This window comes from Mesoplodon bidens (assembly GCF_964165515.1).
Source record: "Mesoplodon bidens genome assembly, chromosome: X".
NCBI lineage: Eukaryota > Metazoa > Chordata > Mammalia > Artiodactyla > Ziphiidae > Mesoplodon > Mesoplodon bidens.
This window is the reverse complement of record NC_138163.1, coordinates 125,397,116-125,413,929: the sequence shown is the minus strand read 5'-3', so window position 1 is coordinate 125,413,929 and position 16,814 is coordinate 125,397,116. Positions and strand designations below refer to the sequence as shown.

General features: G+C 38.1%; 1 protein-coding gene across 5 annotated transcripts in view; it reads right to left on the bottom strand.

The window, feature by feature from the left end:
- Positions 1-16,814, bottom strand: part of LOC308609219 (sex comb on midleg-like protein 2) — a 142,793-nt gene that overhangs the window by 108,400 nt on the left and 17,579 nt on the right. For all 5 annotated transcript variants that reach the window (XM_081222842.1, XM_081222839.1, XM_081222838.1 and 2 more), the window contains exon 2: positions 2,260-2,305. In XM_081222842.1, the coding sequence (XP_081078968.1) occupies positions 2,260-2,281 (22 nt within the window). In that variant the 5' untranslated portion in view covers positions 2,282-2,305. The remainder of the gene's footprint in view (positions 1-2,259; positions 2,306-16,814) is intronic.

Sequence of the window (16,814 nt, the reverse complement as noted above, 5' to 3'; positions counted from 1 at the left end):
GTTGATCATTACAATGTTCAGATTAATGTGCCTCAGAAATAAAGTGCATGCTTTTGAGAATTTAAAACAAAAGGGGGGCTTCCCTGGTGGCGCAGTGGTTGAGAGTCCGCCTGCCGATGCAGGGGACACGGGTTCGTGTCCCGGTCCGGGAAGATCCCACATGCCGCAGAGTGGCTGGGCCCATGAGCCATGGCCGCTGAGTCTGCGCGTCCGGAGCCTGTGCTCCACAACGGGAGAGGCCACAACAGTGAGAGGCCCGCGTACCACAAAAAAAAAAAAAAAAAAAGGGAAGCTAGAATACAATGTAATTCAATGGACTAGGCAAAGTTTTTCTCTGTGCTAGGCTGAGGAACTCAAACAGTACTGGACCTTGGGACTTCAACAAGTCTAAGATGTATTTCATCCACATTTATTACAGTATATATTTCTTAAATGACTCATTTAAAAATTAATCATAATACTATTATTATGCTGAAAAATTAACCAAAATTATTTAATATTATCAAATAAGTGGTCAGTATTCTCATTTTCCCCATTGTCCTGAATATTTTAAATGTGTCTGTTTCAATCAGGACCCAAATAAAGTCCATACAGAGCAATGGCAGATACATTTCTTAAATTTCTTTTGATCTATAGACTCCTCCTCCTCCTCCTCCTTCTTTTTCCCCCTTCCCCTAGCAATTTTTTTGCCAATGATACCAGTTCAGATTTTTCCAGTCTGGAGTTTGCTGACTATTTCCTCATGATGCTGAGTTCTTCTGGTCCTTATATTTTCTCTAAATTCGTACTGCTATTTCGAGCCAGAAGAGCTTAACCAGATTCAGGTTTGGCTTTTTTGGGAGGAGGAGAGAAGATGACTTCATAGGTACTTCTCACAAGGCGTTCCTAATATACCTAGTTCTCTCTCTTTTTGTGATATGAGCCATCATGGATGATTATTGCCTAGATCCATTAGTTCATTAGTGGCTGAAAAATGGAGGTATTATCATCCTGTCTTTATTAGCCAGAAAACTTCTATAGAGAGAAACCTCCCCTCTTCAACCATTCAGTTACCTTGAGGTAGAGCTCACAAAGGGAAGTCACAATCAACACTTTGTTCTTTTCCTTTATTTTCTAGTTTTCAAGATAATGAATTGTATCTGTGGGACTTCCCTGGCGGTCCAGTGGTTAAGACTCTGTGCTTCTAATATAGGGGGCATGGATTCGATCCTGGTTGGCGAACTAAGATCCCACATGCCGTGCGGCCAAAAAATTTTAAAAATTAAAAAAAAAAAAAAGAGTTGTAGCCCTAGCATCCTCCACAGACGACAAATAAATTTTGTTTTGTTTTTTAGTATCATTATGAACTAACGAATTTAACCACACTTGATGTGTTTCCATCTATTGCTGTTTTACCCTTACTGATGCTTGAATTGTCAAGTGACAAGCTTCTTAAAAAAGAATCTATGAATGATGCCAGGTATACCATTTAAGGTAACAGATCTACTTTCCAGTTATGACTGAGTGACTCTTCAAGATACGTGAACACTTGAAAGGGATGTATGGGCTGCTCTCTATTTAAATAATTTGGCTAGTATGAAGACAGTACACATTTATATTTACTAAATAGTTCTACAGTAAGATTTTCTAATAGGAAAGAAAGTGAAATTATAAAGGCCTGGTTCCTGCTCTAGGGAAGCTAAGAATCTAGGTACAGAGACTATACTAAACTAATACACTTGACAAAAATGGAAATAGCAGAGCACAACATTCAGCATGCAGCCAGAGAAAAAGTCATGAGAGACAGAAGACTTAAACTGGGTCTTGAAGGAAGAACAGGATTTAGAACAACAAAGGTATGAAGAATGTATTAACGGGAAAGAAAATACAACTCAAAACAGAGAGTGCAAATGAGTGTGGCATATTCATGGGACAGTGAGCAAACTTCTCACTAGAGCAGGACAGGATGAAGCATTTTTTAAATCACCCATATTAGAGTAAGAAAATCTGGACTGTGATCTTGGCTGTCACAGATTGTTATATGACCTGTTCACTTAACCTCCCTCAGTGTCAGCTTTCTCATTTATAAAACTAAGAAGGGAAGACAAGATTACCTTTAATAGCTATTCAGTTCTAAAATTCCAATTCTAAGTACCTAACGTCTTCTATAACTTTACTTTTAAAAAGGCTTTTTTTCCCCAAACATTCAATCTACCAAAAGATAATCATTCCCAATGAATAACTGAAAATATTTATCATCTTTAGACAAGTAAATCTTACCTTCATTCACTGTTCGCCCCATGGTATCCCTCTCTGGTGTTCTTTCCTACAAGGTGAAAAATCAATTACTACCTCCTTTTAACGTAATACATTTCTGAATGGTGGTATTATTACAAATCAGCTATAATGGGACTACAACAAACTAAAAAGCTTTTGCACAGTGAAGGAAACTATCAACGAAATGAAAAAGCAACCTACTGAATGGTAAAAGATATTTGCAAATAATATATCCAATAAGGGGTTGATATCCAAAATATATAAATATCTCATACAACTCAACATCAAAAAAACAAACAACCTGATTAAAAAATGGGCAGAGGATGTGAACAGACACTTTTCCAAAGAAGATATACAAATGGCCAATAGGCACATGAAAAGATGTTCAACAACACTAGTCATCAGGGAAATGCAAATCAAAACTTCAATGACATACCACCTCACACCTGTCAGAATGGCTATTATCAAAAAGACAACAAATAGGGCTTCCCTGTTGGCGCAGTGGTTGAGAGTCCGCCTGCCGATGCAGGGAACACGGGTTCGTGTCCCGGTCCGGGAAGATCCCACATACCACGGAGCGGCTGGGCCCATGAGTCATGGCCGCTGAGCCTGCACGTCCGGAGCCTGTGCTCCGCAACGGGAGAGGCCACAACAGTGAGAGGCCCGCGTACCACAAAAAAAAAAAAAAAAAAAACAAATAACAAGTGTTGGTGAGGGTGTGGAGAAAAGGGAGCCCTCGTGCACTGTTGTTGAGAATGCAAATTGGTGCAGCCACTATGGAAAACAGTAATGGAGACTCCTCAAAAAATTAAAAATAGAACTACTGTACGATCCAGCAACCCGACTCCTGGGTATTTATCTAAAGAAAACAAAAACACTAATCAAAAATATATATGCACCCCTACATTCAATGCAGCATTATTTACAACAGCCAAGATATGGAAGCAACCCAAGCATCCATAAACAGATGCATGGATAAAGAAGATGTGATATATATATACAATGAAGTATTACTCAGCCATAAAAAAATAAAATAAAATCTTGCCATTTGCAAACAACATGGATGGACCTAGAGGGTATTATGCTAAGTGAAGTAAGTCAGACAAAGACAAATACTGTATGATTTCTTATATGTGGAATCTAAAAAAACAAAACAAATGAACAAACATAACAAAACAAAAACAGTCGTAGATACAGAAAACAAACAGGTGGTTGCCAGAGGGGAAGGGGTTGGGAAGAAGAAAGAAAGGTGAGGGAGATTAAGAGGTACAAACTTTCAGTTGCAAAAAATGAGTCAGAGGTATGAAATGTATAGTGTGGGGAATACAGTCAATAATTATGTAATATCTTTGTATGGTAACAGATCATGATTGTAACTAGACTTATCGTGGTACTCATTTTGAAATGTACAGAAATATGTAATCACTATGTTGTATAACAGGAACTAACATAGTGTTGTAGGTCAATTACACTTTAAAAACAAAGAAAGAAACAAACTCATAGAAAAAAAGATCAGATTTAATTATCAGATCAGATAAATAAATAAATAATTATCTAACAAAGCAGGATAAAATACGGGCTCTTTGGGAAGTTAGGAGGTACTGTGAACTGGGAATATAAAAGAAGCCTTCTCAGAGGAAATGGTAGGTAAACTGGTACTTTAAAGGTGAGCATTTCAATGAGAGAGGAATTTCAGGCTGAAGGTACAAAATGAGTGGACACTAAAGAAGAGCCTGCCTCCTCTACTTGATTATGAAATGCTGGAGTTGCTCAGGTTTCTTCTGGGCTCTCATCTCCCTCTAAAGTCTCTCAGGAGCCACCCATACACAGATGACTTGCAAAGCATTACCTTTCCTTCCCAGACTTCGCCTCTGAAAGTCAGACTGAAATAATTAAATGGATTGGCTATTTGATACCACTGGGAAGATGCTGTCAATTAAGGACTATAGCCATAGCAGCAAAAGAAAAAGTGAAATATATACAGGGTGCTGAATCGAAGCAGAAAGTAAAGGGAGACAAGCTGTAATCCAGGTAGGGAACAAAGGCACTTAACCAACACTAGTCAGAAAGTAAAAAGCTGTGAATTACATTAAAGTTAAGTCCCATTACTACACAAAGGGATTCAGTTCAAAAAAACTGAGGGATGGGGCCTCCCTGGTGGCGCAGTGGTTGAGAGTCCGCCTGCCGATGCAGGGGATACGGGTTCGTGCCCCGGTCCGGGAGGATCCCATATGCCGCGGAGCGGCTGGGCCCGTGAGCCATGGCCGCTGAGCCTGCGCATCCGGAGCCTGTGCTCCGCAACGGGAGAGGCCACAACAGTGAGAGGCCCGCATACCGCAAAAAAAAAAAAAAAAAAAAAAAAAAAAAAAACTGAGGGATGAGTCACACATAGAAGATATACCCAGGTTCCTATGTCCTTCTCTAAAATCTCTAACCCATAACTGAGTTCTGAATCTCAACTGGTATCAATTCCTCCCATTAGTTGAGTAAGTGATTTTGTAAATCCTAGAAGGTGAAAATATATGTTTAGAAATAATTAAAACCAAATCTTTTTTTATCTTTTTTTTAATTGAAGTACAGTTGATTTACAATGTTGTGTTAGTTTCTGCTCTACAGCGAAGTGACTCAATTATACACACATATACATTCTTTTTTATACTCTTTTCCTGAAGACCTAAATAAAGAAATCCATGTACCATGTTCACAAGTTGGAAGATTTCTAATCACAAGAGAAACTGGATTTAACCATGATTAAATTTTCTGTTTATCCAAAGGTACTGTTTAATCAAGATGGAGTAGTATTGGCATCAGGGCAGACATATAGATCAATGGAACAGAACAGAGAGCCCTGAAAGGTCCACCTATATACGGTCAATAGATTTTCAACAAAGCGCCAAGGTAATTCAGTGGACCAAGGATGGTTTTGGTTTTTTGCTTATTTTTTCAACAAATGGTGCTGGAACATATCTACATACAAAAAAAAAAAAAACCTACAATGAGGTACCACCTCACACCGGTCAGAATGGCATCACTGGAAACGAAATCATCTCAAAGAAGTAACTGTACTCCCATGTTCACTGCAGCATTATTTGCAGTAGTGAGGGTATGGAAACACCTAAGTGTCCAACGACAGATAAACAGATAAAGAAAATGTGGTGTGTATATGTCCAATGGAATATTATTTAACCTTATAAAAGAAGGAAACCTTGCCATTTGTGACAATACAAATGAACCTGGAGAGCATTATACTAAATGAAATGAGCCAAAGACAAACACTACATGGTATTATTTACATGTGAACTCTTAAAAAAAAAAAAGGAAATATGTGAGGTGATGGATATGTTAATTAACTTGATTGTGGAAATCCTTTCACACTATATATGAATATCAAATTATTACTTTGTGCACTTTAAATATACTACAATTTTATTAGTCAATTATACCTCAATAAAGCTGGGTGGGGAAAAAAAAGAATGGCCATCATTAAAAAGTCTTCAAATAACAAATGCTGAGGACTTCCCTGGTGGTCTAGTGGTAAAGAATCCACCTTCCAATGCAAGGAACGTAGGTTCGATCCCTGGTCGGGGAACTAAGATCCCACATGCCGTGGGGCAACTAAGCCCGTGGCCATAACTACTGAGCTCGCCCGCCTCAATGAGAGAGCCCGCATGCCACAAACTACAGAGCCCACGCGCCACAACTAGAGAGAGAAAACCTGCATGCCACAACCAGAGAGAAGCCCACGCACTGCAACAAAGAGCCTACGTGCCACAACAAAAGATCCCGCATGCCTCAACGAAGATCCCACATGCCACATCTAAGACCCGATGCAGCCAAAAAAAATAAAGAAAAAAAAAGCCACACTGCGAGTGTGGGATTAGCAAATGTAAACTATTTATATAGGATGGATAAACAACAGGGTCCTACTAGCACGGGAACTATATTCAATATCCTGTGGTAAACCATAATGGACGGACTTCCCTGGTGGTCCAGTGGTTAAGAATCCGCCTTCCAATGCAAGGGAAGAGGGTTTGATCCCTGGTTGGGGAACTAAGATCCACATGCCGTGGGGCAACTTAAGCCCGCATGCCACAACTAGAGAAGCCTGAGCACCGCAACTAAGACCTGACGCAGCCAAATAAATTTAAATAAATAAACAAATAAAAATGGTCCAGATCAAAAAAATCTTAAAAAAAACATAATGGAAAAGAATATAAAAAAAAGAATGTCTGTATGTGTATAACGGAGTCACTGTGCTGTACAGCAGAGATTGGCACAGCATTGTAAATCAACTATACTTCAATTAAAAAAAAAAGAAAAACAACACTTAACTCACAACAGACAAAAACTACCTTGAGATAGATCATAAATGTAAATGTAAAGCCTAAAACTATAAAATTTCTAGAGGAAAACATAGAGATCTCGTGACTTTGAGTTAGGCAATGATTTCTTAGATATGACACAGAAAAGCACAACACATAAAACAAAAAATTGATAAATTGGACTTCAAAATAACAACTGCTCTTCAAATGACACTGTTAAGAAAATAAAAGGACAAGCTACAGAATTGGAGAAAATATCTGCAAAACACATATCTGATAAGAGATCTGTACCCAGAATATACAAACTACTCTGACAACTCATTTTAAAAAGGCAAACAGAGCCCAATAAAAACATAATTGGCAAAAGATTTGGACAATCACTTCGATAAAAAAGATACATAAATGGCCAACTAGCATGTGAAAAGATGTTCAACATCATTAGTATTCTGGGAAGCACAAATTAAAGCCACAATGATATACCACCACATAAATGGCTAAAATTAAAAAGACTGACACTACCAAATGTTGGTGAAGATGAGGAACTGGAACTCTCATTCATTGCTGAGGGTAATGTAAAACAAGTATTCCTATTAAAATAGAATCTTCTTAGAGTTAAATGCAAAGCAAATATTCTTAACTTCAAAACCAATGTTTTGGAATCCAAAGGACTTACTTTAGAGGTAGAACCACAGACCAAAGAATAAAATATTCTACTTATCCCTAGATAAAAACAGGAAGAATTCCAGACCCCTTTAGTTTGAGATTAGCCATATTAGATAAAATCAACTCTTTCAGAGTTTGGAAACGTTTCCTTTTCAATTATCATAGTCATTCAGCACCACTGAGCAGACATATCCTCTTATGAAGTCCGAAGTCATGTCAAAAAAAAGACTTCAACATAAAAAAAGAACCCAAACTCTTCAGGAAATGAGTCAGTGATTCAATAAGCCTTCCCTTTCAGTCATTATGGTGTTACAGTGCAGTGAGTTTTTAGGAAGACATCATCAAAAGTGAGCTTGTGTCCACTGTGGTAATTTAAGGATTCTTTCAGGGTCAGGATAAAATCAAAATCATTTGCCCTAAGCACTCTTTTTCACTATAAACAGCCTTTACTGTCTTCCCTCTTGAGCCACGTAGCTTCCATGTTCCACCGCACCAATCATTCCAATGTAGTTTTCCCTTTAAGAGAATATGATCCTGCCCTGTTTTTATTTCCTTTATATATATTCCACAGCACCTAGAACAGCGCTAGGCACAGGTAGATTCAAACTGAACACCTGAGTGAATATTCACCAACCTTTAATAAAACAATATTTCTTTTCAAATATTTTGAAATTCATAAACTTCACTGGAGACTTATTTTATTTCCTACTCTCTCCAATATTCCTACTATCCAAGTTCTATACTTGGCATATGCAAATGTGTAAATTCTCATTCAATTTATGCACCAAATGTACAAAGTGAATGCTTAAACTTACTTTTGAGCAAATAAAGAGTTCTGTGTTAAAAAGTATCACTACTTAAACTATCTTAAACTTCAAAGTGCCATGCACTATACAGACAAAACTGTACAGCAAAATATTACAACATCCTCCTTGTTAGAAAAATGCCCAGTCAAACTCTCTGATGGGAAAATGGGTAATTCCATTCCAAAGAAACAAAGTAAATACACCAACTGTTTCTCTACTGGGCTCTCAAACTACAAAAGCTAATCCATTTAAACCTGCAAAGAGAATAATCTTTTTTGTTTTACTTGAACACATGACTTTTATTTACAGACATTTATTTACAGACATGTGGGCATAATCCCATGTGTCAAGGGTTTATGCCCATAAGAATCAACAAGACAAGGCCTCTGCCCTCTGGGAGCTCCCCTGCAGGGCTCCCAGGCTGTGGAGCAGATATGGAAGCAAGTCTTACATAATAGGAGTTGTTTACCTGCTCACCTCTCCTCACAGACTGTAAAGTGGTTGAGAATTACTCTTCCCTGTAGCTCTCTCACAGCTAGCACAAAGCCTTGCACTTAAAAAAAAGTACTCAGGGCTCCCCTGGTGGCGCAGTGGTTGAGAGTCCACCTGCCGATGCAGGGGACGCGGGTTCGTGCCCCAGTCCGGGAAGATCCCACATGCCGCAGAGCGGCTGGGCCCATGAGCCATGGCCGCTGAGCCTGCGTGTCCGGAGCCTGTGCTCCACAACGGGAGAGGCCACAGCAGTGAGAGGCCCTCGTACCGGAAAAAAAAAAAAAAAAGTACTCAAAGGTTCTGTTAGTAACTAAAATCTCACTCTAAATGTATATATAGGTCTCTACAGGATTATATGAGTAAAAGATTATTTAAGCATGGAGAGAAACATAGGACATATACTAGGTTGTTAATAAGGCTTACCTGGGAGGGTAAAGATGATGGGGTGTGTGTGGGAGAGGGCATTATAAATATATTTTGTGTGATATAATTCTATTTGTATAAAATTTTGCACAAGCTTGTATAAAGTAATACAAAAATATTTTGGTGATCCTCCTTTTCTGCATCACAGGGTGGTGAGATTTTAGGTGACCTTTATTTTCTTCCTTATATTTTTATGTATGATTTGAATTCTTTACAATGGTATATATTAAATAATCAGAGAAAGTTATTTTCATTTGTGGGGGGGATGTACCCTGACAGTTTTTTTTTTAAATAATCCCTAAATGTTGTTATATTATTAAGAAGCTCTGTATATGCAATCCTGGCTTATCACATAAGTTTTAACAAATTATATGGTTACTGTGATGGTTACTGGTAGCCATAACAGTTACACAGAAATATTATTTCTAGTGCTTAAAGCCGTTACAAATTACTTCATCTCCCTGAGTCTTGGGTTTTCCCACGTGTAAATTAAAGCTAATACCATCTACACTTCATAGTGTGGTCATGAAATTAAATGTAGTCATGAAATTAAATGAGATAGTGTAGGTACAGCATCTAGCACAGTATCCTGAACAACTGGAAGCTCAAAGACTGTTTTCTATCCCATCCCATCTGTCCTAATTAAAATACCCCAAGATGAGTGAGTTTTAGCATTAACACAACATTAATTACGTTATAAAGTGGAACTACATTCCTACTTTGATTCCTGAGCATTACTTATTCTCTTCCAAAGTATAAACTAAAAAGGTGCTGTTTAAAGAAACAAATGCTAAGTTTAAGGCACTCTTAAATTAAGCAGTAATAAATATATATATATATATGTAATGCCCAGACATATAATTACCAAAGAAAGCAGCCACCATCCCCAACCAGCATTATCCGAAAGCCTATATATTCTAGCTAAAGCCAAAAAAAACTTGCTGTCACCCCATGTTGGATGACTCTGAGGTATAATTATTCATGAATATATTATTTCCTTTAGGGTCGGTGAGTACTGGAAATAGCTTTAGGTTCTTTGTGAACTAAAATGGTCTTTGTGGGCTTCCCTGGTGGTACAGTGCTAATACAGGGGACACGGGTTCAAGCCCTGGTCTGGGGAGATCCCACATGCCACACAGCAACTACGCCCGCGAGCCACAACTACTGAAGCCCACATGCCTAGAGCCTGCGATTCACAACAAGAGAAGCCACCGCAATGAGAAGCCCACACACCGCAACGAAGAGTAGCCCCCCCTCGCCGCAACTAGAGAAAGCCCGCGCGCAGCAACGAAGACCCAATGCAGCCACAAAAAAAAAAAGCACATACAAATTGAATGGGAAAGACAGACATTTTCCTAGGACTGAATACTAGGAGAAATTTGTACAGATTCTGATGTAAAGGAATATTGGCTAATTTAATAGGAAGTATCTTTAACTATAATTTGAGAAAAAATAAAAGTTGCATTGTCCCTGTTATAATGCCCCAGCATTACAATGTAATTCACCTATGTCTTTCAGTCGCAGTAGAAGGACAGAGATTATAGGAGTTAAAGGACTACACCACAATCTGTTGGTAAACCCTGGATAGCATCAATTCATAGGTGAATCCTCAGAATGCCTCAAATAAAGATATACTGTGGAGTTAAGACTCACATACCAGACACACAGACAGCACAGCTATTATCTTTCTGGAAAATATTAGGAGCCTGACCTTCTTTTAGAAATAAAGATATACCTCATTTCCACAATGGTGGTCTGCAGAAGAAACTACAGAAAAGCTTAGCTTTGCTCTCAATATACTTTGAACTGCCTCAGCACTTTAAGAAAAACTCAAGTAAGACCCCCAAAGTAGTTCTCCATGTTACATCGGAGAGAAAAATTAAAAGCTTTGTTTTATTTTTGCCAGCACTAAGGGAAGTTGTTTCACTAAATGTACATAAGGAGCAACTTCGCTGCATTAAAAAAAAAAAAAAAAAATCCAGGGACTTCCCTGGTGGTCCAGCAGTTAAAACTCCACGCTCCCAATGCAGGCGGCCTGGGTTAGATCAGGAAACTAGATCCCAGGACACCGCAACGAAGATCCCACAAGCCTGAACGAAGACCTGACGCAGCCAAATAAATAAATAAATATTTTTAAATAATAATAATAATAAAGATTACCTGGTACTGTGTGTTTGAATCACATAACACCTCTTGGCACATCCACTGTGCTCAAAAATATTTTTAAAAATAAACCCAAAAATTCAAGTATAAGCCCCAAAAAAGTAGTAGGTTATAGTGTCTGACATTGACATTTATTTCCTTTACCACAAGACCACAGTTACACTAAATCTAGTAGTTGTATCCAGCAGGCTTTGAACAAGGACAGATAGACTGGGGTCTTTTACAAAACCATTTGTTTTGCAGATTGTATCTTATAACAGAATTAAGGGCTGATAACAGATCAATAAATGCTTTGAAAGTCTTGCATTGTTTTAAACCATTTTCTCAGTATGATTAAACAATGTAAAACACTGATTAAAGTGGAATTATTAAACCTAAAACTCCTATTGCTCTTATCTGATTCTGGAGAAAATTCTACAATTTTTTTTTGAGAAAGACAGTTTTAAAGGACTATTTAGCAAGTTAATGGGTCCATAATTCTAAGATTACAGGACTCTTCCATTATTTGTTTGCTTTTTTTTCTTTTTGCCTTTCCATTGCGTTTTGTTTTGAAGATGAGGTAATACACCTTGAGTCTCTAATTAGAGACCACTACCTGAAGAGTCAACCAGGGGCAACATTTTGACAAGGGCAGGAACTAGCAAGAAATTTCCCAGGGCCCTTTTCGACTTTAGGCCATTAGTCAGATGTTATAAAATGGATGGAATTACAGAATCTCAACCTGAGAGAATATAAAAATAAACAAAATACAGATGCTAAGCTGAAAAAAATAAATTTGTTCCCTCACCAACAGCAAGGTTTGCTGCCATATGTGCCAGACAGAAGTCCCATAGGTGAGAATAAAGTCCAAATTTAAGCATTCATTATTCACTTGTTCACTCAACCTCCCATTTGACAGACATTAAAATCCACATTTTTTGAAAGAGTAAAGTGACCTTAAATTGAGACAACATTGAATTTTTTATCAGTGTAGAAAAATTCTCAACTATATTATACATTTACCAGACTAACCGTTTCCTGATGACCAGGGTTTTTGGTAATAAATATAATAACACCCATAACACAAAGAGTTGCTGGGCTACCTCACTTTCTGCAATCTGGCCTCTACCTCCCCACTTCTATAACTGCTTTCCAAGGCTCCAGTTACCCCCCAGACAACAAACCCAATTACAGTGTTTCAGTCTTACTTCCCCTTGACATTTCAGGAACCCTCTGTGATAGATCCATCAACCCTCATCCTAAGACACCGCGCTCCTCTCTGAGCCTCATATGTAGGTAGGACCTGGTGGTCCTACCTCTATTATCTCTTTGTGTCTACTTCCTCCTTCTGTCCCAGCTGTTGATCTTCTGTAGTCACTCAGTCTCTTCCTCTAGATTCTACAAATTTTTAGAGTCTAGAATCTCGTTCTATTCCACGGTTCATGCAATATCCCTATGTGCATAACTCCTATATCAGCACCTCTAGTCCCAATCTCTCTCCAAAATTTCTACTCTAGCCAAATGAACATCAGTCTGAATGCCTCACAACCACCTCAAATACTACATATTTTTAAAAATCAAACTCAGGAATTACGTGGTGGTCCAGTGGTTAGGACTCCACGCTTCCACTGCAGGGGGCCTGGATTCGATCCCTGGTTGGGGAACTAAGATCCCACAAGCCGAGAAGCACGGCCAAAAATCAGAAAAACAAAAAAATCAAACTCTTTTGTCCTCCAAAGTGAGCTCCTCTTCCTCTGCTTCCTATTCTAGACATCACAAACTCCCAATTTTTCTGAATTAAAAGTCATCTTTGAGTCCCCTCCTCCTTTGTCCAATATCTTATCAGTTACCAAGTTCTGTTGATTCTTGAAGCTCGGAAAGCTGGTAGTGAAAGAAAAATGATTCAGACCTAAGTTTGTCAGGCACCAAAAGACAGGGATACAATACACTGTTCACACTTTGAAAGGGAGAAGTAAGGAGACATACACACCATGCACCCTGCACAGAATGGATCCTTGAAGGCAGGAGAAAATAAAGATTATGGTCCCTGGGGTCTACTGATGGTGGTGCTGGCAGTGGTAAATAATAAATACTAAGAACTGTCACTTACTGACCTCTTGCTAAATGTCTGGTGCCCTACTAGGGTCTTTATAGTCATTTTTCTTATCTAAAGCCTATTACAAGCCTGTAGGGTTAATACTGTTATTAATGGCCATTTGAAAGTTAAAGATGTTGAAGCTCAAAGACCTGTACAATTATCACCCAGCTAGATTAAAACCTAGGTCCATGAATGCTAAGCCATTATGCTAAAATTGCTTCTCTTGTGTTTGTGTGCATGCCTTATCTCCCCTACTAGATAAGCTTTTGGGGGCAGTACCATGTCTGGTTCACCTTTGTATTCTGCAGTGTCTATCCACCATGTCTATCACATAGTAGAGCCTCCAAAATGTTTGCTAAATGAGTAAATCTGTTGTGCTACAGTATACTTATACATAAACCATATAGTCCCAGAACATTGTGGTTTTTTAAAATAATTTTGGTGAGGTTTTCTTTTGGCTGTCATTGTTCTCCATTCTTTTCTGCAATGTCTACTCTGCTGTCTTAGTCTACACACAAATCTAGATCAGTGGGCCAAGGAGAAAGTTCTGTGAGATATGAGATAGTCCCCCACTCCCCACATCTCCCTCCTTCCCAACATCTGATACACCTTCATTTTTCTTACTCTGAATTTGATTTCTAGGATGTTTGAAGTCTCAAAAAGACAGGCCCCAGTACAAATGTGTTATTATTACAGGTATTTTTCCAGGGAGAAGAACAACTAGATATACTATGCTGTACCAGAATTCAGTTTATAAATTGCAACTACATAGCAGTTTGAACTAAAACATGCGTTTTAAACCAATATTCACAAAAAAGGGAAAAGACACAGTCCCTACACACAAAATAATTTAACTGCAAAAATATTTCATTACATCCCTTTGAGCATAATCAATAGTATAAGAAGTTTCAAGGCTAAAAGAGGTTTACATATATGTCTGCTGGTAGTTTTAAAGAAAAGGTTGAAAGAAGTGACTAAAGTTATACACACACATAATTCACCAAAAACTATTGATGAAATAGCACAGGTAGAACTTTTTTCTTTTTTAATCTATCTTGTTATAAAGACACTTTTCAAATTTGAAAAACAAACAAAAAAGTTCTTCTTTATTGCTCAGTCAATATGCAAGAAAACGATAGAGAAGTCTAAATTAACTGCATAAAATAACACCTTTAAGTTTTTCATTTTGACTTGAAAATAGTTTATTACTTTCATTTCAAGAAGTACTTCACATTTATACCTAAATGCAAAAGCACTTGACTTAATTGAAATATATTATAGCTATATGTTTTCCTTTGACAAAGAGAAGCTAGCTCTTCTAACTAAAAATTTGCTCCTGGTAAGATGATTATCTTAACAGGTTTACAGAAGTGTATACAGTTGGCTCTCAGTATCCATGGATGTAGAACCCACGGATACAGAGGGCCGATTGTGCTAAGCCATTTTATATAAGGGACTTGAGCACCCATAGGTTTTGGTATCCGAGGGGGTTCTGGAACCAATACCCCACAGATACAGAGGGACAACTGTAGGATATCCATTGCACAGCTATACATAATTTGTTGAATTGGACATGATTCATCATTTTAAGATTTCACAAGCATCTACTCTATTTACTTAGTATTCAAATTTCCCCATTTTCTGATATATTTATAAATATAATCAGAAAAAATCTAAATTCTAATGTTGTAATTACTTTGAAAAATAAGATCCCATCTCTGAACTGTGAATAGTCAATATTAAGAATGAACATTTTTAGGGACTTCCCTGGTGGTCCAGTGGTTAAGACTCTGTGCTCCCAATGCAGGAGACCCAGGTTCGATCCCTGGTCAGGGAACTAGATCCTACATGCTGCAACTAAAAGATCCCGCAGACTGCAACTAAGACCCAGTGCAGCCAAATAAACAAATAAATATTTTTTTAAAAGAATGAACATTTTTAGTAGTGAGGATGTATCAAATCAAGCTTTCTGGAGGAGCAACTTTAATTATGCTTTAGTAAAGTCTACCCCCAACGACTTAGAAATTAATCTTTTTCTGTGTTAAAGCAAACCCAAGAAGAAAACAACTATTTTCAAGAATTTTTAATTTATCTAATAAATTATAGTCTCCAGGGCTTCCCTGGTGGCTCAGTGGTTAAGAATCCGCCTGCCAATGCAGGCGACACGGGTTCGAGCCCTGGCCCTGAAAGATCCCACATGCCGCGGAGCAACTAAGCCCATGCACCACAACTACTGAGCCTGCACTCTAGAGCCCGCATGCCACAACTACTGAGCCCGCGTGCCACAACTACTGAAGCCCACGCGCCTATAGCCCGTGCTCTGCAACAAGAGAAGCCCCTGCAATAAAAAGCCCGCACAGCTCAATGAAGAGTAGCCCCCACTCGCCGCAACCAGAGAAACCCCGCGCACAGCAATGAAGACCCAACGCAGCCAAATAAATAAATAAATTATAGTCTCCAAGTTAAATAATTAATCCCTTACAATTTTAAAACAATATATGTGAATGCTATGCATTTAGTTAAGAAGTGAGTCATTCAGAAAACAGATAAATGAAAAAAGTCAAGGGTTGCCAAAATCCCAGTTTATAGTTGTAAATTCCTAAGGTTTTAAAGCACAGCCACAGGCTAATTGCCCAAAGACCTGTTGCCCAGGACATTTGCAGAGGACTGAAGTTAATAGCAGGGCATGTCAATTTACCGCAGGCAGCTCTCAGTGCAACATTCTGACAAAAGAACTGGGTCAGGTTACAGCCTGTTCCTATTATCACAGCAGTCTAGATTTATGGTTTCTAACACTGGCCCTACAAGAAATAATGGAAATGATGACAACAACAATCCCTGCTAGACAACAGATTACAGAAAAGCATGCAATAAACCACAATCTGAAGTGACCAGAAAACTAAACATCCCTGACAATGCTTAAAACATGAGGCAGGTGTCAGTAAATTACCCATTTAAACATTTCTACAACCTCTCAAAACCTCAGCACAAAAAATCTCAAATCAGAGTTTCTAATCTAAAGCCAAGCAATATACAAAGGTATTTAAATTATTGAGTACTATAGTTTAATTCTTTTAGTAACCATCAAAGACAATGTAGTTCATTTGAACAGATTTATGAAACTCTACCAAATTAATAAAAAATAAAGAGAATAATGAACATTACTTTTCAAATAACTTTAAAGTATACTGGAAAACACTCCAAATGATACTTAACATCTTTCAAAAGAAAAAAAAAGGCAGTTTCACAGCAAAGGGCACAAGTTTACAACTGTATTCAGAGAGGCAAGAGAACTGCAGAAGATAAACATGTGATTCATTCACTGCTTAATTTAAAACTAAAAGAAGTTTGTCAATACATTTGCTTAAAAGACTATGTCAAGGTTACAAGGTACATACCAAGCAAACGGAGCTGTTTGTCTGGAATTCAACACCAGTTAATCCTTATGAGAAACAGAGGTCGAGAAAAATCAAATATGTATTCTAAACCCAAAAAGCAAAGAGAGTTCCACCAACTTTCCCCTGAGAAAAGAAAGCATCCTCAAGATATGCCCTAAAATTGCAATATATCTGCCCCTCCTGAAGTTTACAATGGCATGTTACCACAAAAGGT